This window comes from Furipterus horrens, unplaced genomic scaffold, assembly GCF_987537825.1.
Source record: "Furipterus horrens unplaced genomic scaffold, mFurHor1.1.pri manual_scaffold_15, whole genome shotgun sequence".
NCBI classification, from domain to species: Eukaryota; Metazoa; Chordata; class Mammalia; order Chiroptera; family Furipteridae; genus Furipterus; species Furipterus horrens.
This window is the reverse complement of record NW_028327185.1, coordinates 7,789,292-7,814,712: the sequence shown is the minus strand read 5'-3', so window position 1 is coordinate 7,814,712 and position 25,421 is coordinate 7,789,292. Positions and strand designations below refer to the sequence as shown.

At 45.4% G+C, this 25,421-nt stretch overlaps 1 protein-coding gene across 1 annotated transcript in view; it reads left to right on the top strand.

The window, feature by feature from the left end:
- EPRS1 (glutamyl-prolyl-tRNA synthetase 1) overlaps positions 1-24,355 on the top strand; it is a 43,089-nt gene extending 18,734 nt beyond the window's left edge. The window contains exons 15-33 of the mRNA XM_090263532.1: positions 1,162-1,298; positions 2,271-2,478; positions 3,081-3,193; positions 4,712-4,829; positions 6,554-6,913; positions 8,656-8,889; positions 9,852-10,114; positions 11,714-11,765; positions 12,151-12,360; positions 12,746-12,818; positions 14,054-14,133; positions 14,604-14,705; positions 15,542-15,697; positions 16,163-16,360; positions 16,759-16,932; positions 17,466-17,626; positions 19,773-19,851; positions 23,845-23,909; positions 24,003-24,355. Of these exons, the coding sequence (XP_090119658.1) occupies positions 1,162-1,298; positions 2,271-2,478; positions 3,081-3,193; positions 4,712-4,829; positions 6,554-6,913; positions 8,656-8,889; positions 9,852-10,114; positions 11,714-11,765; positions 12,151-12,360; positions 12,746-12,818; positions 14,054-14,133; positions 14,604-14,705; positions 15,542-15,697; positions 16,163-16,360; positions 16,759-16,932; positions 17,466-17,626; positions 19,773-19,851; positions 23,845-23,909; positions 24,003-24,153 (2,934 nt within the window). The 3' untranslated portion in view covers positions 24,154-24,355. The remainder of the gene's footprint in view (positions 1-1,161; positions 1,299-2,270; positions 2,479-3,080; positions 3,194-4,711; positions 4,830-6,553; positions 6,914-8,655; positions 8,890-9,851; positions 10,115-11,713; positions 11,766-12,150; positions 12,361-12,745; positions 12,819-14,053; positions 14,134-14,603; positions 14,706-15,541; positions 15,698-16,162; positions 16,361-16,758; positions 16,933-17,465; positions 17,627-19,772; positions 19,852-23,844; positions 23,910-24,002) is intronic.
- Positions 24,356-25,421: the final 1,066 nt, after the last annotated feature.

Here is a 25,421-nt window from a genome sequence, read left to right as displayed (position 1 = left end):
GAAATCTATTCTAGTAAATTCTTAGTTGGAGTACGCTCAGGCGATGCACATCATGAGAGCTGTCAGTATGCTAAGTGGTAGCCTTCTGTGACTGCCTTTCTGTGCATGGAATGAGCTGTTTTTTAAATTTAGAGGTTTGAGTTATTTTCAGGGGAACCCTAAAAATTAGAGGGGAAGAGATTTGCTCGGCCTTTGCCGTTATCTTGCATCCCTTTGTTCAGCTAGGTGAACAGTGGGACCTGATGTATCATCCCCCACCACAGTTAACTTGACCATGACCTTCACCAAACGCTTTAAAATGTCAGTGGTGAGAAGAAAAGTTTATAACGGTGCTTATTTGTTAAAGTGACTGTTACAGCCAGATGACACACATGAAATCCGTGCTCATTGTTAAACAAGAATGAAGCGATGAGGAAAAGCCCTCTCAGTGGTGACTGGGACTCCTCAGTCTGAGCTGTGGCATTGTCACCATCACCATTCCCTCCTAGGGCCTGTGTGCGGCCTGTCAGTGTCCTGCTCGGAGCCCAGCGCAATGCCAGCTGTCGGAACCTGCCGACTGGTCTCTGGCGCGTTGGCCCAGTTACTGAACGCTCGTTACACACGTGCTGTCAGACTTGATTTCAGAGAACCTGTGTCCATTTTCTAAACAAAAACTGAAATTTAACAAGTATAGTGTTCATTTTATTCTCCAGATCCCTTTATCTTCTTTATGTAATATGTACAGAAAAGGCAGAAAATTTATCTGTACATATACAGTTCTTTCTGTCTTTAAAATTTATCTTCTGAGATATAAGAGGTCCACAATTTCCTGCTAAGGTGTGGCGTCTGTCCTCCTGTGATCTTCAGCCTCTGGTCAGGAATGACTTTATTTTCTCCGTTGCTGCAACAGTGAGATGCTGAGGATAACAAAGCAGATTCTTGTTGGAGGGACCCTGAGTGACAGGTGTTACTGTCGTAGCTCTGAAAACAGGATGACGTAGGTTGGAAGTAATCTCGGGGCAGGCCGCCTCGTCTGACTCCGTTGGCGTCACCGGGCCGAGCCTGCACCCTGCCAGCACAGATGGCCTTTGTTGGTTGAGGCAGGCAGTGGAAGACCACAGACATTCCCACAGTGAGCTCAGTAAGTCGTTTTACCCAACACTTCCCTTTTTTATCCATCAGAACCCCGACGTGGGCTTGAAGCCTGTGTGGTACGGTCCCAAGGTTTTCATTGAAGGCGCTGATGCAGAGACGCTGTCAGAGGGGGAGATGGTGACGTTTATAAATTGGGGCAACATCAACATCACCAAAATACACAAGTAAGAACGTGTGGTTTGTTTTCAAATAAATATGGAAGAAAAGTATCTTATGTTTATTCACTTGTTAAAAGTTACCGGGCTCAGACATATTCATGGGGCTGACTAGTGAATCCGCTCAGGCATAAATACTGCGAACTCTGGATGGTGATGCTTTTTCCATATGTATTCCAGTTTACTAGTAGGGCATCAGGATAGCTGTAGCTTACAATGCTGAAAACTACTTCTTCTAGATGTATCTGTGCAAAAATGGTGCCAGTGCTTTGGGTCCCTTTTTACCATCTAATTCTCATTACACAGTTGCCTGGTGGAGGGATTCTTTGGGAATTTTTATGTTTTAACATTTTCTATCCTAAAATCTGCTTTGAAATTAATTGTTTAATGAAAAATATGTACTTCCCAGTGATTATAGTGTGCTACACTTTAATTCAATTTTAAGATCACATAAATGGAACATTCTATACCAAAATCAGTTCATGTAAACTGATATCTTAATTGTCCAGTAATTGCATATGATTTTAAGTAATTGCTAAATATTTTAAAATATATTATTTTAGATTTTCTAATGCTTAGTGCAGGTGACTTTGAAGTTTGTAAGTATATTCATGTTCTTCCATCAGATGTTTGTGGCTCCGTTGTCCAGTGGATTATTAGTCTCTTTATGGCAGGGATTATATGTTATTCATCTCTTAACCAGTATTTGCCTGGCACATATTAAAAACTGTTAATACATGTTTGATTTGAAATTTTTGCAAAGAAAATTTCTTATCCATTTGTTGCAGATATTGTTATGGCAGTTCGGGTTTATTTTTATTTTTTATTTTATTTATTTTTAGATAAATAACCCAGGCATGTACCCTGACTGGGAATTGAACTGGCAGCCCTTTGGTTTGCAGGCCAGCACACAATCCACTGAGCCACACCAGCCAGGGCAGGGTTTGTTTTTTTAACAACACTTTTCAATCTTACACTTAGAGACACAAATGGAAAAATTGTATCTCTTGATGCAAAATTGAATTTGGAGAACAAAGACTACAAGAAGACTACTAAAATTACGTGGCTCGCTGAGACGGCCCGAGCTCTTCCCATTCCAGCAGTCTGCGTCACTTACGATCACCTGATCACGAAGCCAGTGCTCGGCAAGGACGAGGACTTCAAGCAGTATGTCAACAAGAACAGTAAGGTAACCTGAAAGGACCCGTACTTCATCTTTCCCTGTTATGTCAACTTTTCTTTAGAATTTTAAAAATCAGTTTTAAGAACTTGGCTCCTCAAATAAAATAGATAAGATTTGTTAGAATTTTATTAAAATAAGAAAAAATGTAAAAGAGTAATGTTCCTGTTTTACAGATGATAGCAGTGAGGCACAGTGAGATTCAGTTACTTGCCTGAGGACAGACAGTAAGTGGTAGGGCTGGGATTCAAACCTGGGTACCCTGGCTCCAGAGCCCTTCTGCTTATGTGCTTTGTTAGCATGTCCTCTCGGTCTGTGTGGTTCGTACTTGTGGTGGGACACTCACTCGTATCTGCAGGGACATCCAGCAAGTTAGTGTTAAGGTTTCCTGAGGCTAGTTTATGAATGTTAACTTTAAAAATGACAATAAATGTAATTGTTATTTATTTTAATACTTCACTTTTTTATTGTACGGACTTAAGTAGTAAAGTTTTTAACATATTTGTTTCAAATAGGAACATTCCAGCTACCAGAAAAACTGTTGCACTTTAAAGTTATTTTTAGTGCTCCGGTTTTGAGAAAGTGTATTTTCGTTTCTGTCATCTCTGCAGCAGGAAGAGCTAATGCTGGGGGACCCCTGCCTTGTGGATCTGAAAAAGGGAGACATCATCCAGCTCCAGAGAAGAGGGTTCTTCATATGTGATCAACCTTATGAGCCCATCAGGTAAGTGAATGGGACTGAGCAACTACATGAAAATGTTTCAAGTTCTTACAGTAAATCATACTTTAAAAATTGAACTTCCACTAAAATACGGTATCTGACAATTCTCTATTCAGTTTGATTTGTTCCTCTCTCTCTACTATTTCAGACTCTAATAAGTGATATCTTTGAAACAGTATTATATTAACAGATTCATTTTTAAAACCAAACCATCTTATAATTCATCTTCACGTAGTCCAAGTATGAGGAATAAATTTCTCCAGGGCAGACCTACAGGTGGTCAGTCCACACCCTCACAGCTGCGTGATGTCCTTAGAGATGCAGTCAAGGTCACCGCAGGGTGGGGCTCCATACCATTAGGACATCTGTGGTCAAGACTGTAGTAAGAGCTGAGGATGTAGAGAAATGGGAACCCTCACACATTCCAGTGGAATGTTTGACTTTGGAAAATATACGGCAGCTCTTCAAAAAGTTTGAATCACTAAGTTATTATATTACCCAGCAATTCCACTCCTAAGTATGCACTTAAGAAAAATAATACCACGTGTTCACACAAAGACTTGTACACAAAGGCTCGTAGTAGCATTATTCATAGGAGCCAGCAGGTGCAGACAAGCCCAGTGTTCCTCCGCTGGGGAATGGAGGAACAGAGTGTTCGTCCACACGAGGGAATGTTATTCAGCCATAAAAAGAACAAAGTACTGATTTATGCTGCAACGTGCATGGACCTTGTAAACACCTGCTAAGTAAAGGCAGCTAGTCAGAGCAGCCCACGTATCTATGTGACGTGCCCAGAAGAGACAGAAGTAAAGCAGTTCAGTGGTTGCCAGGGTGGGAAGTGACAGAGGCCTCAGAGTGCCTCTTGGGGTGACAGAAATGTCCCAAAGTTAGATAGTGGTGATGGTTGCACACTTTATGTAATCATCAAATTAAGTACTTTCAAAGGGCGAAATTTGGGTATATAAATTATATCTCAAAGCTATTATTAAAAAATATTGAAGAAAGGTGTAGATCCTATTGTTACTACGTTCTTTCTCTTCTTATTTTTACTTTAGCTTTTACCACCAAATTTGGTGAATAGTCTTAAGGCAGTGGATTGTGCTGATTACCATACCCTTTAGAAACGAGAACGTCTTATACAATAAGTGGCTCTTAGGAATTATTCTGCGTAGAAGCAGGTTGGGTGTGATGTGTGGACAGATGGCCTTTCAGTCCAGAGCGAGGCCATTAACACCCACTCACGCCCTTGCTGGTGCCGGGTGGCGTCGGCGGACTTTGGTCCTGGGCTTGCATGCTCACACCTGTGCAAGCCCATAGCTTGGAAGCCTGCAGTGAACACAACATGTGTGTCATTTGCGGACTGCTCCGAGGAACCTTGGATTCGAATAAGGAAGGGCCTAGTCATTCACACTTTGGAGGGCATTAACCAGCGCCACTGAATTAGTTTAGGCACCCGGTTTTATCTGCTGTTCGGACCATCTGGTTCAGATACACATGTCTGGCCTTCCGTTCTCTCTCCAGCCCCCATAGCTGCAGGGACGCGCCGTGTGTCTTGATATACATCCCTGATGGCCATACGAAGGAAATGCCCACGTCGGGGTCAAAGGAGAAGACCAAAGGAGAAACAGTGAAAAACGAGGTAACTGTTGATTTTTCATCATTGATCTTCCTTGTCCCAGGGTTTAGAGTCTATGTTTTCGTTCTGTTTGTTTACAAACGGTTGTCTCTCTTACTGTGGAGACTGAAGAAGACAGCTCCTGCTTTTGTCGTTTCGTGTAAGATTTACAATCCCTTGCAAAAAAAGGTGTGTAAAATTTAGTTTTATGTGAAAAAGTCAGAGACTAGAGTAAAAGAATATTTTTAGCGAGGTTTTCTCCCCTTTTTAGAGCGCTAGTCAGTGCCTGCTTTCCCGCGAGGAGCGGGGCGGGCGGCGGAGGGGCGTGTCAAGGGCCAGCTGTTCTTGGCTACGAGTTTCCACGAGAAGGAAGAAGGGCCGTGCCCAGGGGAGTGGCGTGGTCTCCTGGCGTCCTGTCTGCTGTTCCGTCAAACCCCAGCGCTCTCGGGAAGGGCTGCCGACTGCCAGTGAGGCGTGGGACGAGAGGACAGGACGCGCTGTGCTGTGGGTGCCAGGAGGACTTAGCTGCCCTTTTCTAGCCCTTCACCTTGGAGGTCATGCTTCCTCTCTGTCTCCAAGCCTGAGTCAGGAACCTGTGTGGCCATCATGGTCTGGAGGACGTGCCGGGTGCGCACGCAGCTCTGTCCTCGTCACGCAGGACGTGGACTTGAGAGGCGGTGACCTGTCTGGAGAATCCGAGTTGACTGCATAGTCCATGGGTCCCCACGCCCCTTCAGGTCCTGGCCCCCGAGGTCCCTCGGTCATTCTTTCACGGCTCCTCTGGGCTGCTTGCGGCTTCTCGCAGTTCCCCTTGTTACGGAGTTAAGTGCGAACAGCCAGGTTCGTACATGTACCTTAGTAACCTAGTGGTTATTTGAAAAAAATAACACATGTAAGGTGGGAAAAAAAGGAAGTTGAAATTAATAAAAAATATTTTGTTCTTAAATGTTGAATATTTTAATTTTATTTTTACTTTTATTTCACTTTTATAAATTTGTATATACAAATGGAAAGAAAAATAGTAATTTTTTTTCTTCCTTCAACCTTGCACTCAGGTTGGGCACTACCATTTCCTGTTCCCAGTGACTTTCCATGATATTTGATTCTTAACACAGCAGCTGTGAAAAGTCCGACCTTGCAAAGGCATGGTGTCATTGGCAGGGCTGCAGCCCACCCCGCGTTACAGCTGACTTGCCCTGAGCTTGTAGCGCACGTGGTGTTTGACAGACGCTGGGCGTCCTGTTCTGTCCACCCTCCAATGGTTAGAGTGTCCCAGGGCATCTCATGGGTTTCCGCGGCACTGGGGCTCCCTGCAGCGTGGCCGGGTAGTTACAGAAGACGAGGCGTCAGTGAAGGAGGCGGTTTGGAGGGCGGGGTACAGGCAGGACCAGGGTGCTGTGAGTGGTCAGAGGAGGAGCCTGGGGGATGGTACAGGGTGGGACTCGAGTCCAGGGTGTAGGATTGCCGAGGCAGTAACCTCTAGGTTTGTTTGGCTGACGGGCTAAGTAAACGGGAAGCAGCCTGCGCTGGGGAAGGCGGAAGCGCGCGAGTGTATTAGGGGCGTGAGGTCGGAACCATCTACAGTGGGACTGTCAGGACTTGGGCTTTTAATTTGCACAGGTGGAAGCCTGGTTTCTGGTTTTAAAATTTTGTTTAACTTGATACATCATAAAACAGTTTGATAGAATTTTGTGGAAAGATATTTAACATGAATGAATGATTTTACTCCTGGTCTTCTGCCTCCACAGACGAAAGAAAAGGAGAGACCAGTGCCGCCTTCGACCAGGACTGGTGCTGCTGCCTCTGAGGACGCCTCGGTCCTGTACGGCAGGGTGGCTGCTCAAGGGGACGTGGTCCGTGACTTAAAGGCCAAGAAAGCAGCCAAGGAAGAAGTAGATGCAGCTGTGAAGCAGCTTCTGGCTTTGAAAGCTGCCTATAAGGAGAAGACGGGCCAGGACTATAAGCCCGGAAGCCCTCCTGCGGTCACGGGACAGGGCGCCGCTGCTTCTCACCCCCCGGCGAGTGCCGTGGACGGTACAGCTCTGTACGAGGAGGTGGCCGCGCAGGGGGAGGTCGTCCGTAAGCTGAAAGCCGAGAAGGCGCCCAAGGTCAGTGTGCTGGGAGGAGCCCGGGCCGCAGCCTCCCGGCAGGCCCGTCTTCTCCTGGGGCCGTCTGCGGACTGCCCGTCTGCACCCTGACGTGAGGGTCGGCGTCTGCTGGCACCTGCGTGGGCCGGGCTCTGGGAATAGTCCCACGCAGCAGCTCCCCGTCTGGGGCGGGGGAGGGGCTGGGGAGGACAGATGTGCGTGCCGACAGTCCTGTGTCATGCCTCTGTGGCGGTGTCACTCGCTCTGAGAAACCTTTGTGGCGCTAAGTGGCAGGGAAGGAGGAAGCCGTTCATAAATCAAGGCCAGTGGTCCGCCATTCTGCTCTGTGTTCAGAGATGTACTCTAGTTTTACGATTTTATTCTGTTTTTAGAATATCTCATTCAGCAGTGAAGTGGTTTGCCCATCTTAATGTTCTCCATTATAATGTTTCGAGTTGTAATCTTGCCAAAGGTTTTTTGTTTTGTTCCTGGTTTTTGTCCCTGTATGAAATTAAACTCCAGTGACTACTTATAGTAAAATGGAACTTCTTTCAAACAAGCCTCTTTTTGTAGAAATGGTTGCAGGGAAGCCCCTTAATTTTTCCCCAATTTTTTTTTCCCTATAACTGATGGAAGTTTCTGTTTTTCTTGATTCTTGTATGATTAGCTATGTTGTTGTTCTTAGGATCATGTAGATTTTGCTGTGAAAAGGCTCTTAATTTTAAAGACAGTGTAAACAAGACAGGTCAGGAGTATAAATCAGACAGTCTGCCCTCTTCTCTGTGTGCGACCTCTCCTCTTACCTGTCCCCCTCCGTGCGGTGCCTGCTGGGACACACTCGGCCTGCAGCAGCACAGCACGGGCCTAGAGGAGCCGCGCCAGGAAATGTGACCGCTGTCTCACGGAACCCAGGTCTCTGAGGCTATACCAGCTGCCCAGTGCTTCCTGCAGTCCTTTGACCCCATATTCCTTTCCTGGCTTCTGAAGTGGGGCTCCTAGCTCTTTGGAGCCCTGGCGTAACGTGGCGGTAAAACTTGGATAGGCTGGTTTGGTGGTTCTTCTCTCTGTGTTGTTGATGCCTCGGCTGCCCGGTGCTGTATTGGTTTGCGGTTAGGTGGTACTGCCGGCCAGGTCAGGCATCTGGCGTGAGTCTGTGACCTGCGTTGCCGGCTTCTGTGCTGGAGTCACGAGCGTCTCGGGCTGTTCCTTTTTTTTCCACTGTGATTATGGTGACATATCAGAGGAGGATGCATGCAGGCGAGTGTCCAAAACCTCGGCATAACGTCTCATGTCATTGTCATTTTTTAAAAGCCTGATGTAACTTTTCTGTAGTTGGGCCCAGACTGTGTGTTTTTTCAGCGTTGTATTTACTGTCTTTAAGGAATTAAGAAAATAAGGTTTGTATAGGCAAAGGCACTGATATTAGAGGTTTTGACTCCTCTACTTACCCAGGGCTGGGACGCTGGCAGTTTGCTCGGATGGTCTGTTGTCTGTCACTTAAGGATGTGGGATGGGACGTTACCGTGCTAAGTGTGCGCGTGTTTATGTTTACTTTGATGACGGGTGTATAGGAATACAGCGTGGTTTCTGTTTCTAACTTTAGCTTCGACCTGCTGTTTCAGGCTGCAGATTTAGCTCCTTGGGCCGTGGGTCTCTCCATGATGCTTATTTACAGCAGTGCTGTGCTGACGTAACTAAGTTACGAGTAATCTGAAATTTTCAGAAAGTGTTAAATATTTATCTTTTTTTCTCTTTTAACTCAGGCTAAAGTAAATGAAGCTGTAGAGTGCTTACTTTCTCTGAAAGCTCGGTATAAAGAGAAAACCGGGCAGGAATATGTTCCTGGTCAACGCCCACTGTGTCCAAGTTCACATTCAGGCCCAGCCAGGAGCTCTGAGCCCTGTGGTCCAGACACAGCGGAAGCCAAAGGACTTTTTGACAGAGTAGCTGCTCAAGGAGAGGTGGTTCGAAAACTTAAAGCTGAAAAAGCCTCTAAGGTTAGTGTGGAGTCTTGCTTGTATCTTTGCTTTGCACATCACCCGCTGTTTTCTTTGCCCTGTGAAATGTGGCGAACTTCTGCTCACGCCGTTCAGTCGTCTGGTCTTTGACCTTGCGTCTGCGGAAGCTGCCCCTGGCCCTTTCTCCCCGCACTGGCTCTGACGGGGCGCGCTCGCACGGCACTGCCTGTCTCTGACGGGCTGCTGAGATGCACTGCTCCACCTGTCCGGTTCCCTCTGGCCGGGGAGACCCTGGGGGATGGGGCCCGGCCCCCAGCAGTGCGTGGCTCAGTGCAGGGCCCTTGGTACAGTCCACACTCTTCGTTGGACTCGTTTTCTAAAGCTCCTCTGTCTGAAACGGCAGGTTGTATTCTGAACCTCAGTAAGTCATTGCAGGTTTTGAAATTTAACCAGTAATATAGAAATCTGACTGCTGTCTTCTTGGTAATTGTGAAACATTCAATGTGTGTGATTAATGACTCTTCACTGAACTTGCAGTAGGACGGGCGTTGGGCACTAGAGCTCTCTCAGAGCTGTTGGCGAGATGGGGACGTGGTGACAGTTCTGTCCAGGGCCGTCCCACGGGCCGCAGAGCACGTAGGGACGCTGTGACAGTTCTGTCCAGGGCCCTCACATGGGCCACTGAGCACGTGACTGAGGACCTGACTTTTCCATTATATTTACTGTAGGTTAATTTCAGTGTAAATAGCCCCGTGTGGCTAATGACTGCTTTTGGGACCGTGCAGTTACAGTGCTATTTTTCAGTCACTTTTTACAGTTCTGTCCCCGTTGATCGTATTCTTTTATTTATTTTCAGAAGTTAGTATATGTAACAGCCTCCGCTCCTGCCCACCCCCTCTGCCTTCAGTTGTGTTTCGGGGCTGCCGGGAAAGCTCTGGGATCGGTGCTCGGGCAGGGCTGAATTAAACGCGGCCTCGTTCCCCTCTTCTGTTGAACTGCAGGAGCAGGTGGACGGCGCTGTGCAGGGCCTGCTGCAGCTGAAGGCACAGTACAAGGCTCTGACGGGCGCCGAGTACAAGCCCGTCTCTGCCACTGGGGCCGAGGACAAAGATCAGAAAAAGAAAGAGAAAGAAAACAAATCCGAAAAGCAGAATAAGCCTCAGAAACAAAATGATGGCCCAAAGAAAGACCCCTCTAAAGGCCAAGGCAGCGGGCTTTCGTCCGGTGGAGCAGGAGAGGGCCAGGGCCCCCGGAAGCAGACCAGGTGACAAGGCTCGGAGACCCCATTCCCGTGACGCCGTGTTGGGAATGCATTCAATTCTTACATTTAAAAATATTTTCTTTTGGTTGGTTTGACTATAGCGCTAAGTCAGAGAATGCTAAAGATACAGTGTCAGCAGGTAGCTTTTGTTAGTCTTCTGTTTATTTAAATAGGCAGCACATTGGCTTGCTGGGTTCAGGAGTCTCAGAATAGACAAAGTTCAGTGCAGTCTCAATCCTGTGCTTGTTCTCCACGTTCCCAGTTCCTCCCGCCACTGTAATGAGTAACTGTTTGGAGTCTCTCCTATATCCACTGAGCGGTTTTCATGTGATTCCATAGCAAAAGCAAACCTGTAAATGTTCTGTCCTCTCCCTTTCAGCACAGTTGCTACCTGATTATCCACATGGTTTTACACCCTAAGCAGATTTTTCAAATGTTATTCTTCTGCTCAATAGGAGTTTTAAATAGGGTCTGTTACATATAAAACACAGATGGTTTAAAAACAGAACAATGGTGGGACAGGTGGTGTTTTAGTTCTTTCCCGTCTGTGTGATCATGTGACACCCTGGGTAATCCCCACCCGAAACTCCAAGTGAAGCTGTGCTTGGTTCCTTTAAGGGCTTCATCGGAAGGAAAAGCTGTCACTGGCAGCCTTTTTTGAAGATACTGTGGTTTAGGTTTGGTCAGCTGAACTTCAGGGCTCACTGCTCACATCACCAACACAGTCTCCCCTTGAACCGGAGATCACAGCGGTTGCTGCTGCTTGTGGCCTGGTGGCGGGGCAACCAGACACGCAGACAGTGGAAGAGACTACAGACCCCGCCTTTCACCTGTTGACCGCTCGTGGAGGGCTAGGGTTAATGTGGGCAGGTTTTGAGAGATGTCCAAGTAAAACAACAGGGAATTCAAGTATGAATACAGTTAGATTTTAAACCAAGAAAGCCTTTTTATAAAACAGGACTCACGGGCTGATTTTTCTATATGAGGCATAAGACCACAGTTCCTGAGTAATCGTTCACATTGCAAGAAAAGGATTATTGTCTAGAATAGTATATTACTACAGATCAAATTTATTTTGGAAGCATCAATCTCTGCAACTTTTACTTACTGCAGTTAAAAGAAAAATGCATAGGCTGTTTAAGGAAATACATATCTGTATATGCACATGGTTGTGTTCATAGAGCCGTTGTTTTTCTTTTTACGTGTTACTTTCAGTGAGGCACTGATCTTAAGTAACTATAATTTTGCCTGGATTCAGGTTGACAGAAGATTGTTTTTATTTGTTAGAGAATACTGCATGAAAAGGTAATATACAAATACATGACCTTATAAAGACTTCATAAACGAGATGTCTGCATTAAAATCCTAGATGTTGTTAGACTCGGCTTTTCTAGTATCTTGTGGACAGTGTCTCACCACCTTTTAAGAGCTGACAACTATTTTTTAGGTTTAAAACATTTTGGGAATGAATATAGAAGAAATATGGAAATAACTCATATTAAAGAAAAATGAATCTATTTTGAACTTTAGAGATTTATTTCCATGCAACCTAGAAGCATTTGCTAAATGAAGGAATTTATATTTTACTTTTCATATCTGCAGGTTGGGTCTTGAGGCAAAAAAAGAAGAAAATCTTGCAGATTGGTATTCTCAAGTGAGTATGCACTCAGTCAATTTTTATGTGTTAAATTTCTCAAAGGCGACTTTATATTTAGGTTCTGAAGTCCAGGCAAGAAAGTAATAATGTATAATGCCTTTGATAATGCATAGGGTAGTCACTTAGCATGTCACAGTTTTCAGAGCATGTTCACATAAAGTGTTGAATCATTACTTGTTTGTTTTCTAATGGTGAGATAAAGGGATTAGTCCAAGGTCACAAAGATAGTAACGGCAGAAGCAAGATCAGACTTAGGTCTCCCTGAGAGTGTAGGGCCCTGGTGTCCCCAAGTGCAGAGAGGCTGCTTTCACGTGCACGTCAGGAGGCTGTGCTGGCGGGGGGGGCCTCGGGGCCGTAGAGACTGTCTTTTTCTTCTCGAAAGGTCATCACTAAGTCAGAAATGATCGAGTACTATGACGTGAGTGGCTGCTACATTCTCCGCCCCTGGGCCTATTCCGTCTGGGAAGCCATCAAGGACTTTTTCGATGCCGAGATCAAGAAACTGGGTGTTGAAAACTGCTATTTCCCCATGTTTGTGTCTCAAGGTGCCTTAGAGAAAGAGAAGACTCACGTCGCTGACTTTGCCCCCGAGGTGAGGGCGCTTTGTTTACTTTTGCAGTCTTTCCCTCAGGCTCAAAAGTTTACGTTCTGTTCACACTGGGATAGTAATTTAAAAGGCAAGTTATAATAGCCAATTTAGAGGAATTTTTAAAAATGTAAAGCCATAAAAATTGTATCTCTCCCTTCAGGGCAAGTTATGATTCTGCTTGTTACCTTAAGTCATTAACTGGCTTTTACTTTTCTTTCGACGTTTATGAGGACAGCCAGTATCTACCTGTTCGCACAGTGAACAGCAGTAATGATCTCGCTCGCCTTAACTGACGTAGCAAAAATTGAATTGACGATTTGCCAGCATTTGTGCCATTTCTTTAAATGCTGTTTTAAAAAAAAGTATGGAAAACAATTTCTCTTACTAGGTTGCGTGGGTCACACGATCCGGCAAAACGGAGCTGGCAGAGCCCATCGCCGTTCGTCCCACCAGTGAGACAGGTGAGGGCGGATGGGCCGGGGACACGCGGGGAAGCGGCCGAGGCTGTTCTGGGGTGGGGCCTCCGCTGCCGCTCTGTGACGGGCATGGCCCTTGTTGACGGTACATACAGCTTAATGGACGTCTGCGTACAGGGGAATGCGAACGGAACTTGGTAGAATGTTGTTCTCTGTACAGCGTTCCTTACAGAGCTTTAGCAACAGGAAAAGGGTTGGTTTGTTTTTTTAAGCAGTTTCATCATTTCATTTTCATGCTATGATTTCCCAGAACTATCCAAGGAATTGTATTCTTGGAATAAGTTATAAAATTGCCAACATTAATGTTTTACGTCATATTTATACTTTGTTGCTTACGTTAGTATTACACTTACATTCATGTAGGTTTCCTGTAGGTTACTGAGGGATTTCGTTTACATCCTGTATTACTCCTACGACAGTGTAGTGAGGAGGGACGAGGCAGCTGTGTCTGAGAGGTGGAGTGACTTTCCTAGAATCGCACCGTAAACGGGCGTCACATGGAGAGTGAGCCTCGGGCCTGCCGGGCCTCCCTGGGCAGGACCGTGCTTAGTTAAGGGTCATTAGCTCTCTTGATATCCCGGCGATGCCCCGTGTGCTCTTGCGATGACGCGTTACTGAAATCGTGACAGCAGCTCTTCCTCATGTAGCAGGTCGGCAGTTTGGTTCTGTGTTGCTAATGGTAGGTGGTCGTGCGGAGCCGTGACAGGTCAGGCAGCGCCACTGAGGGAGCAGTTTGTGGCGAGAGTTTTCCGTCGACGGGCAGGTCTCTCCTGCAGCCTGGCTCTAACATGTCGCCGTGCCGGACTCAGCAGGGCCTTCAGCGTCTCTCATCTCCATTCCCGTGTCTTTAATATTGAGGTCCTGATGGCTGCTTTGTGGGGGGAATGCGAGGGCTGAACAGGATGAAGAATGCAAAGATCTTAATGTAGAACGTGGTGTATCCTGTAAGACCTTCACTTAGTGTTTTTAGAACAGAATAGCAGAAAAGCAACTTAAATGTTAATGTAAATCTTGTTGCTAAGAATACAAAACACGGTCAGGTTTAGGTAATTTGCTTGACCAGTTTGCTTTATGAATACATAGCAAGACCACTCACTGGCCAGTACATGCGATGGAAACACTTGCGCGCACACAGGCCCTTCTGCTTGCTATGAATTAGGTGGCAGCTTAGCTCCTAGTGGCCTTCGGTGACTCACCGCCTGCGCTCCCTGTCTCTCCAGTCATGTACCCGGCGTACGCGAAGTGGGTGCAGTCGCACCGGGACCTGCCCATCAGGCTCAACCAGTGGTGCAACGTGGTGGTAGGTGCCCCCGTCCTGTCCCCCCGCCCCCCCCCCCCCCGCCCCGCTCGCTGTTTTACAAGAAGCCCGTTTTGTTTTTCCGTGTTTGTGTAGTCAGGGGGCTGGAGTGTGGAAGCGCTTGAAGTGCTCTGGGTCACAGTGACGGATCCTGATCGCTTAACACAAAGTGGTTAACACGGTGGCGTACGGATGGCGAGAATTCTCGTCATTTGATCGCGTAATTTTAAATAAGGTTATTTAGGCATTCAGTAGTAATTTTTCATTTGCTTTTTTTATTAATTAGGGATAGTAGTATCTTAATTGTTAATTTTGTGAAGTCATTTCATTGATATTAGCCATATAAACCATATTTAAATCTTAAAACCTGCCGGAACAGAGGATTAAAAGACATTTTAATACTTGGGTACGCAATGTGTTAATAAGCATTGGCGAGCTCTCTGATGATGAGATTGTCTTCCTGCCTTTTTCAGCGCTGGGAGTTCAAGCACCCTCAGCCTTTCCTGCGGACCCGGGAGTTCCTCTGGCAGGAAGGGCACAGTGCCTTTGCCACCTTTGAGGAAGCCGCATCAGAGGTATGGGAAGTGGGCGTCCTCGTTCCGTTCTGCATTCTGGTCTCTTTGTCCAGTTGTAAGTAGTGCAGCCCTGTCTATTCACAGTAATTGTCCCATAAATAACTCTAATCTGAAATTTGACCTGATCTCAAAATAGCATTAAAACAGTTTCTTGGTATAAATAACTTTGTTACTTAAAATCATATATCACCTTAATGTTCAGAGAAAGAAACAAGTGAATTCAAATGCGCATGCACCTAAGAAACTACTTACTGAAATTTTATTAGAAACTGCTGTTTTATTTTTTAATTGAAAAAATTTTTTATTGATTGATTTTGAGGGGAGTGAGAGAGAAACATCAGTTTGTTGTTCTACTTATTCGTGCATTCATTAGTCGATTCTTGTATGTACCTTGACTGCGGATCAAACCTGCAACCTTGGCGTGTAAGGTCAAAGCTTTGTCCAAATGAGCTACCCCGCCAGGGCCGTTTTGAATTTTCAGATGAAAGTGTTTTGGGGCTTCAGTGTGTAGCAGAAATTATAATCCCATGGGTGAAATGAACTATTCTTCGGGAGATTTTCACCCTGTTCACTGTATGTCTTTCAAAAGCTTTAATTTTCTTTATACTCGAAATTTACATAGGTTTCAGGGAGTTCTTCATCGTCCTTTCGCACTGCTTTGTCGGGACGTCCTCCGTCACACACTCACACCCGCTGCTCTAGCCTTGCCCTCCGGAGGGCCCCTCCCGTTCGAGTGCTTCTCCCTCCTCGCCCAGTTTTAAGTAGTGCAGCTCCCGGAGCTGTGAGGCGGGTGTGCCCGCAGCCGGAGCACATCTCCACTCGCCCTGTCATTGTAGGTCCTGCAGATCCTTGACTTATACGCCGACGTGTACGAAGAGCTGCTGGCAATTCCTGTTGTGAAAGGAAGGAAGACTGAGAAGGAGAAGTTCGCAGGCGGCGACTACACGACCACCGTGGAGGCGTTCATATCGGCCAGCGGGAGGGCCATCCAGGTACCGGCCGCGCTGGGGCTCGCGGGCGCCACGCGTGTGAGCGCAGTCCGCGGGCAGCTCCGGCACATTGCTCCTGGCAGCGGGGAAGGCGACTAAGGACTCCGTAGTTCGTGTGCTTCTGGGCTACACATGGATTTCAGCACATCTGTCCCATTTGTCTAAAGTCTCAAAGGCCGGTTCAGTCGAGGCTTGTGTCCTGAAGTAAGAAAGCGTGGAATCCTTTCTAGCCTTTGAAGCTAGTATTGCCCTCTGAGCGGGGTCGTCCACAGCAGTTCACTTTCATAGGTTTTTTTTTATTAACTCTAATCTCTTTAGTATGTAGTTATGCTTTAAAATTGTATGTAATACTAAAAAACTTAAGGTGTACTAGGTCTAGTGTCATGTTAAGGCGTGTGGTCTTACAGTCATTTTCAAAGGCATTACCGGTTATTAAAACTAAAGCTCATATTTCTCACTTTATTTCAGGGAGCAACATCACATCATTTAGGGCAGAATTTTTCCAAAATGTTTGAAATCGTTTTTGAAGATCCGAAGACGCCAGGAGAGAAGCAGTTTGCCTATCAGAACTCCTGGGGTCTGACGACCCGGACTATTGGGGTCATGACCATGGTTCATGGGGACAACATGGGCTTGGTGTTGCCGCCACGTGTAGCCTGTGTTCAGGTGAGGATGGTCCTCTGTGCTCAGTCCCGTTAGGAAATACACGTCATGTTGGCTAATGGGACCTTCCGAATATCATCCAGGTGTATTTTGCTGATAGAGAAACAGCATAGAACACAGTCTAGACCTTAGTGTTGTGTGACTATCACTTGTGTTCTTGTTTTCACTCTTAATTTCTAACAACTTTATAGGAGACTTCTTTAGCAATCATTTATCGAGATGAATTACAATAGGTGGAATGAAATGGAAATGCATTTAGCATGGAGAGGTGAGGTGCAGCTCATTGGTAGCCATTCTGTGTAGATTCAAAATCACACCACCAAGTTGATGTGTGTGATGATTCATGGTCACTCCTGTCTGCTGTTCCTGTGTGTAACTGTGTGGCCTGTGCTGGGCTCCAGGTGGTCGTCATTCCCTGTGGTATCACCAATGCGCTCTCCGAGGAGGACAGAGACACCCTGATCGCCAAGTGCAATGATTATCGAAGGCGCCTCCTCAGCGCCAATATCCGCGTTAGAGCTGATCTGCGGGACAACTACTCGCCAGGCTGGAAATTCAACCACTGGGAGCTCAAGGTGAGCGCTTCACCTGCGTCTTTCACACCCAGTTTGGGTTTAGATTTTCTTCACTTATATTTTTATAAAATGTAAGTCCCTCGCTAGTTCGGTAGTTGGGGGTAAGTCTTCACTGAAACTAAGTGCTGAGCACATTTGCTAAATTAAAATTTGTTTTTGAGGAAGCTTGTTATGCTAGGATGAAAAATGATCTTGAGGACCTTGTTTATGATTAATACACCTCTGGCAGTACAAGTTTTTCTTAGGTTTGTGCCTTCTTGGGCTAGGTTTCTGTAATAGCTCAGGAACATCTGCGTTTTCTTACTGTTTGGGCATGCCTTTGTTTTTTGTGTTTTTATGATGTATTGTCAATAAAGCCATAGATAGAGTAATTTATATACAGGGTGAGCAAAAGTAGGCTTGCAGTTGTAATGTGAATGAAGAATACAGTAATTGTAAGTAGTAATACAAGAATAAGCCTCTTCTCATACGGCTACAAGCCCGCTTTTGCCCAGACATGCCTGTGTGCCTCAACTGTCTTGTTTGTCTCCTAGGGAGTTCCGATCCGACTGGAAGTTGGGCCACGTGATATGAAGAGCGGTCAGTTTGTAGCTGTCCGACGAGATACTGGAGAAAAGCTGACAGTGGCCGAAAATGAGGCTGAGACTAAACTTCAAGCTCTTTTGGAAGACATCCACCTTAACCTTTTCAGAAAGTTAGTTCCTTAGCTCGTGTCTCTCGTCTTAAACCCCACTCGGCCTTTGAGGTCTATACTGTGGAATTCTTTGTCCCAGCTGGAAGTTATCTTTCCCTCTGAATGCCCATGGTTTTTATTTCACCTTACTTTGTGTTTTGACTTTTATTATGAGTGTGTTTCTAAGTGCTTTCTGCTCCCTGTTGGGTTTGCAGCAATGGACTCTGTCCCGTGGACTGATTTGGGTTAATTTTAGATCCAGCTTTTATGACATATAAATTTGAGGAATTAAGGTGTAGATTCTCACCTGCTGGATTCATATGAGCAGCACCTAGGAAGCTTCAACAGCTACCAGTGCCTGGCCCCTCCCCAGAGACGTTAATGTGATTGGTCCAGTTGGGCCTGGCACCTGTAGAATTAAAAGTCCCCCGAGTGCTTATGACGCATAACCAAGGGCGAAGGGGAGGCCTTAGGGCAGCCCTGACCTATGGAGAGGGGTCTTTGAGAACCACAGCTCTCCAGGCAGAGGCACTTGAAGGTTGGTGGCCCGTGCGTGGGACCTTCTCTTCTTTCCTGCCCAGCTGAGGCAGACAGGAGGGCCCAGTGCCACTGGGGATAGAGGCTCAGGGTGGGGCAGAGCCTGCCTTTTACCTCCGCACCTGCCAGTACCTCGTGCCTACCTCCTCCTGGGCCTCAGTAAATCTGGCGTTCAAGCAGTGAGCTGACTGTAGCCCTGGCCTCGGTGCTTCCTGAGGTGTCTTTAGGCAAGGCAAGTGATTTTGCTTTCCTTGGCCTGCTTGCCCTAGAAAGGGGGTGATGACAAGTCTTGAGGGGTTACTTCAAGGATTTGTTTGGCCTGCAGATGAATAATGCATTGAAGTTCACCTGAACTCAGAACAGGTGCTGTCGCCAGAGGTGGAGCATTCGAGAGCCGCCTGTCCTTGGCGCTGCTGCTCACACAGGGCGTTCAGTGCAGTGCCACTTTCCCAGGGGTTCTTCCCAGAGTTGCCCGGGAGCTTGGGAACAAACACACACCTGAGCCTCACACCTGGAGATTCTGATCTCTTAGCTTTAAGACAGGTTCTGGTCATCTGCAGGGTTAAGATGCTCCCTGTTGGTTTAGATGCACCCACGTAGTTGAAAAACCAATGCATTAGTGACTAAAAAGCAATTCTTCAGTTGACATTTTTACTTGATAAAGTTGTTCATATAAGTCACACAAGGGTACTTTTTTTTCCCTACCTTCAGGCTTAAGCAAGTCTGGAAAGTGGTGTATTCCTTTCTCTGGATCTTACTGGCTAAAACTTAGTCGCATGGGCCCATCTCACTACAAAAAAAGTTGGGAGAAGGGGAAACAGATTTGGTGGACAGCTAGCAGTTGCTGGCAGAGTTCACAAGTCTTAGCCCTGAGAGCCAGGAAAGAAAGAAAAGTTTTCTCTTCGGTCACCACCCGTGAGGGGTCCTCATGTAATGCATGACTTCTAGGAGGGAAGAGAATAAGACTTATTTCCAGTTCTGAAAGGATGACATAGTGGGTGAGGATGGGGGAAGCAGGAGAGGGTACAGGGGGCCAAGTGGTGACAGAAAGAGAGATAACTTGGAGTGGCGAGCACACAGTACAATATACAGATGATGTGTTGCAGAAGTGTGCCCCTTAAGTCTGCATAATTTTATAACCAATACATTCAGCCAATGAAAGGGGGTTATATGTAGTGTGTGAAAGTAGCTTACGTAATGGAGTTTATGACTTTTTCCTTTTCAGAGCACCTGCGTGCCTTCCTGTTTGAGTCTCACAACAGTCCTGTGTGGCGGTTAAGTAGTTCTCCAGTTTCATAGAAACTTAGCAGAGTAAGGCCAGGCAGGTTTGCAAACTAGCCCAGACTCTCGTAGGTGGTCGGAGGTCTAGGCAGGACTAGAACGTCGGTCGGTAGGGACTTGATGGCAGCAGCAGCAGTAATCAGGAGCTGGTCAGTGCCCGGCAGGCTCCGCGTTCACTTAGCGTTCCCGACAGGGCGGCGGCGAGGGGGCCAAGCGTCCCTGCTGCCACTGCACACGGAGCCCTCACTCCAGGCCGCGGCACTTTAATTATCATTAATGAAGCTTATTTTAAAGTAACATCAGAGTAGGAAGAAAAACTATGTATTCTTTTCCAATTATTTTCTTAAAGGGCCTCTGAAGACCTTAAGACCCACATGGTGGTGGCTAATTCCATGGAAGACTTTCAGAAGGCGCTAGATTCCGGAAAGGTAAGAGCCTTCTGGGAAGTTGTGAGTACGAACATATTTCAGTAAATGGTATTTTAAGGCTCACTGAACTTCAGAATTAACACATGTTAATCCCCTTTCAAGGCCAGTCACACAATAAAGGTCACATATTGCCCACTGTTACGTACGTACTTCTTTCCCCTGGCTTTCCTACAGCTTACAATAGCGTCCCATTTTTGGATAACACTGTGAACTGATTACGTAAAAGCTTTTTATTACACTCGATAGGCTGGCTAAACGGCATTATTCTGTACTACCCCTCATGTTTTTATTGAAATATTCATTTTGTTTTTCAGCTGGATGTGCATTCCTAAAGCAAGCCTTGTTCTTGCTTTAGAAATGTCACGGGCAGATTCCTAAAAGGTTAAAAGTGTGTTTCTCTCAACTCTGTGACCATATATGTACGTAGACATTAATGGATTGAACTTCCTGAGTAATGGGGGGAAGCATTGCTCCTGTCCAAGCCTGTTTTTTGACGGAGTGGGTACTTCTGGCTCCTTAAAACTACATGGGTGTTCTAACGAGGTCATAAATGCCCCTTTAAGATTTTATCAGCTTTAGGTGTTGTGTGTGTGCATGTGTTCCCAGCCAGACTATGAGTTTTCCTAAAGAAGAGGTCTTGATTTGCAGAAATACTAATTGCTGGAATGAATCGCTGATGAGTACTCTGGTGCACATGTTTGCTCATGCCACCAGTCCTGTGTCCCCACGTTGTAAGCGAGAGGCTAAGTGACTTCCCCCGCGCTGCTGTGCAGGAAGGAGCAGCCCTCGTGCTGGAATTCGGGTCTCTCGTCTGGCTCGGTTTAGTGCACTTTCCTCTGTATCTTTCATCTTTGGTTCATGCTGAGCTTATGAAGGCGAAGTTTTCATTGGTTATGATCAAAGCCTCTTACTATGTCTCTTATTGCATGAGCTGGGAAAATGTTCATCTCTCTGGCTCTCGGTTTACTGGCTTATAAAATGAGTACAAAATAGGTCATCTCAAAATGCCCTTCAGACCCATAGTTGCAGTGTTCAGGCTTCTCGTATTCTTGGAACATTGCTTCTGAAACCTCCCCCTTTCTGGTTTCCATGGTTTGTCACTTGACTCAAACTCCGTCCTTGTAAGGGAAGGCTGGACAGTGGGGAAGTCGTCTGATGCCGTGTGTATTTTTCCTTTCACTATAATTTGTCCCATTAATGATTGAATTTAAAATTGTCCTGTTGATAGAAATATGGTGGTCACCGTTGCAGTACAGTCTGTGAGGACATTGCGTAAGAGTTAATAAATCAATAGAGTAAATACCAGTTAATCCATTACTTTCAAAGAAATGAATCTCAGCAGATATTAGTAGAATCATAGATTTCAACGTCTATTCTAAAGCAAAATACTGTATTTTAGTTGTATTTCCAAAGAATACACAGAGACCAAAGCAGACTTTGTTACTTGAATTCAGCAGTTATTTCTGTCCCCCATCTCGCCTTACGCTGGTCAGCTAGGATGGGTTGACTGACCATCAAGCTACCTTTGAAGAGATTGTAAAAAACATAGTATTTACTAGGAGGGGAGAAGTGAAAGGGATCTTTGGAACTTGAATGTAGGTGAAAGTTTGATTTTCTACTTCCCCTGTTGGTAGAAAGAAAAAATTATACACAGGACTTGGTTGTAGTAACATTTCCAAGGGGATAGTCTTAATTAAATGAAAAATAAGTGTTATTAACATATAATATATATTTTTTACTGTTGACAGACATTACTAATCTATTGATCATAATTTATGAGTATTGTTATTTTTGTGATTAACATTTTCTGCTACAGAATGTAAGCTATTACATATTGCAAGAGATTGTATCTCCTTCTAAAACACAAATAAATTATAAAAAATAACATTGAGAACCGTCCATGGCTTAATAAATAGCATAAAAATGTATACTGTCCTTTCATATTAATAATTTATATGCACAGATAGAAATTGCATAGCTTATTACCTATACTTTGTAGCTAGAAAGAATTAAAACTTTTTTTTACAAAATCATTTTTGAGTCCAAGTACATTTAATAACTTCCGTTGAATTTTTTCACATGCTTACACCAATTTAAATTTTAAAAGTTATTTTAGAAACACCTTTTCAAGGCTTAGTAATTTTTTCTTAGGATAAAAAGAAAATAAGAGTATTTACTGTAAATTAGGTTAAGGTTATAAAAATATAGCTGTGTTGTGAGTCAAAGGAAAATTTTATTACCCAAAGACTTTCTTTGTAATTAAAGTCTTAGTATTTTTGTCATTGCTTAACTAGTGACAGTGATTGAAATGCCTTCCGTTCTGTCTTTCATGATGGATTTTAAGTACTATTATGAGTGTACAGTTTTCATGCTGTTTGATTGCAAAAGTGCTAACGGTTCACCCAGTTTCAATACAGGGAAGACACCGTGTGTGATTTCAGCTCTTACATCCGCATTGGTCTTGGCTGCAGTTGGCATTACATAATTTCTATACGAAATTGTTTCCAAATATCTGTTAGTACTTTCCCTTACCCACTCATTCCTTCCCTCCAGAATTTGCCTAGAAATTTATCACCTCGTCATTACCGCAAGGCAGACTATTAGAGTAACAGTTTACCGAGGTTGGAAATCAGGCTGATACATTTTGCCGAATGAACACAGAGGAGTAGACAACTGACTCTTCCTCATTCTGCGACATGTTCCCCTGATGAGTTACTCAGTTTTTAAAATAGTTTCTTCATCTGCAGCTCACTTTATTCATAGAAAAGCCTTTTGGAACATGTTTTAACCAAGGCCCAAGGGCAGGGGGAGTTTGCCGGGGACTCACTCTGCGCGCGGGGCGTGGGGCTGCCGGTAGCTCACAGGCGTGGAGGAGGGAGCTGGGTAACTTCCTGGCTGCTTCAAACCCGCATTCCCAGTGGACGGCGGTCGTGCGTACCGTTGCTTTCCTCGCTGCTAACGCGGATCTCCAGGAACTTTTCATAGGACTACGACAAAAATGTTACTGCAGACGAACCTCATTTTGAAGTAGACATGCTATGGAAAATCTAGGGTTCACAGCTGAGAGCAATCTTCGTTCTTGTATAGTCCCAACATCCACGTTTTAGGAAAGAAAACTCAGAGCTAGAGATTTTCAGATAGGCAGTGAATTTCAAAGTCTGGATGAAACCCCTAGTTCTCTTGGTTCCGCTCATTATTCTAAATTGTCTATGAACAAAATTTTGAGAGGTGTTTTTTTCCTGATGCAAAACTGAGTCTTGACTTTCAAATACCCTTGGACTTGAAAAAATGATTCACTGACCTGTGACATGTTAAAACAGTGGGTCATAAAGTGACTTACTTGGTATTGCTGAAGCACTTTAAAAACCAGGTCAAGCCCTGGCTGCTGTGGCTCAGTGGATTGAGCATCGGCCTACGAGCCAAGTGTCGCTGGTTCGATTCCCAGTCAGGGCACATGACTAGGTTGCACGTCAGGTCCCCAGTTGGGGGCACAAGTGAGAGGCAACCACGCATTGATGTTTCTTTCCCTCTCTTTCTCCTTTCCCCTCTCTCTAAAAATAAAATAAATAAACAAATTATTAAAAACAAAAACAAAAAGCCAGGTCACTATGTGTCGTCCCCGCTCTGTCCTCCTGCTGACCATTCGGGCCGAGCAGGCAGGGGGTCCGCCTGTGGAATAAGGCAGGTGCGGCTGTGGCCTGAGCCCAGGCCCCCTCGCCCTCTGTTCCTTCTCTCAGGTTCTGTGTTGCAGCCGCTTTATTTGGACACTTAAGTGCATTGCAAAGAGTCTGTGCTGTGTCTTGGAGCTTCAGGGTGTGGGTTTTGGAGCGTGAAAAACACACTTTCGTATCCCTGCGTTTCTGAGCGAGACTGTTAGCAGGTCTGCAAGGGTACCGTGGCCCGAAAAGGGCTGGGCGAGCTATACTTCACGCTTGCAGGTCAGTAGAGAGCCCAGGGGTTGTAAACACTAAATACTGTTCCTTTGCTTACTAGATCGCTCAGATCCCGTTCTGTGGGGAAATAGACTGTGAAGACTGGATCAAGAAGGCCACTGCCAGGTAAAGATTACCAGCTAAGACGGGAGGCATAACTGGAGAAGAAGAGAGATGCACCGCTTAAGCGAATGGAATCTTACTTGCTTTTCATTTCAGGGATCAAGACCTGGAACCTGGTGCTCCATCCATGGGGGCCAAAAGCCTTTGCATCCCCTTCCAGCCGCTCTGTGCGCTGCAGCCTGGAGCCCGATGCGTCTGCGGCAAGAACCCTGCCAAGTACTACACCTTGTTTGGTCGTAGTTACTGAGGATTAAGCTGCACCAGCCTTCAGCCCTCCTCTTCTAAATGGAATTGATGCTAACATCTCCCCAGATATGGACAGTTTTATGATTTTTTAAAATAAAAGGTCGGAAAGGAGGTCACATGAAATAAACACCTACTCTTACGCCTAAAGTAACTGGAAAAAGGCTTTTCTGCATACAATCCCAGTAATAAATATCATGAACTAATCCTGCCTTATGTACTTCTTTGTTTCTGAAATACCCGAATTATGTGCTCCAAGGAAATTCCTACGAAGAGATGAAAATAACTGAGAATTACTTCTCTTCGTAGGAATTCCCTGAAGCTTCCAATGGGTACAGCTAATCACAGAAAAGCTTGAAGTTGCCTGCTTTAAGGGAATTCATTATTTACAGGAACACCACAGTAAGTAAGTATGTTAAGGAAGGAATCCTTCACTGCAAATCTGCATATGATAGACTTTTTTCTTAAATTGAGATTCAACTAAAATATCAAAACTTTTCAGACATCTTAAAAGCGGTAGGTAGTGCTTTTCAAGAGGGTGCATGAACCTGAGTCCAAAAATGTCCTTTAAGAAATGATTGTCATTTAACTTGCAGATGACAGCCATTAACTGTAATAGATACGTGATGGACAGTCATCAAAGGGAATGTATGCCTAGTGTTCACGGCGGCAAAAAGAAAACAGGTCAAGGGATGTTTTCTAGAATATGGGCAATAATAGCAAGTTCTTGTAGGGGGAGGCAGTGATTAGCAAATCAATGGTAAGACCTGGGTGAATTGGTGGGCCGAATGAAGCAGGTGGCCCTCCCCAGGGTGGGTGGGCCTCGTCCAATCAGTGGAAGGGCCGACCCACCCCTCCTGACTCCTGCTCACTGTCTCCTCTGCTGGAGCGGCTTTGAGCCTTGAGATCTGCAGCAGAAAACGCCCCATAACACGAGTGAAGAAAAGGCATTTTGACCAGAACGTCTGGACGTATCGCCCTACCAGTATCTGATTCTACTTAGGAATGTTGGTCACCTGCCTGACGGTGGTGTTTGGGGGTTACAGTAGCTTCAAAAGTAGCTCCCTCTGCCCTGTTACCTTTAAATTCATCTTTGGCCCTTTGCGTGTCACTTCCACTAGGTCTAGAAACCGCTAGCCCTTCATTTAATTCATTTATTTAATGAAACGTAATCAATGCTCTGTGCAGAGTGCCAGAGCAGACAGGAGTGAGTTAACCCAAACATGGTTTCATTTCCCTGAAGTAACCCCATTTCAGATGCAAAATCCGGCG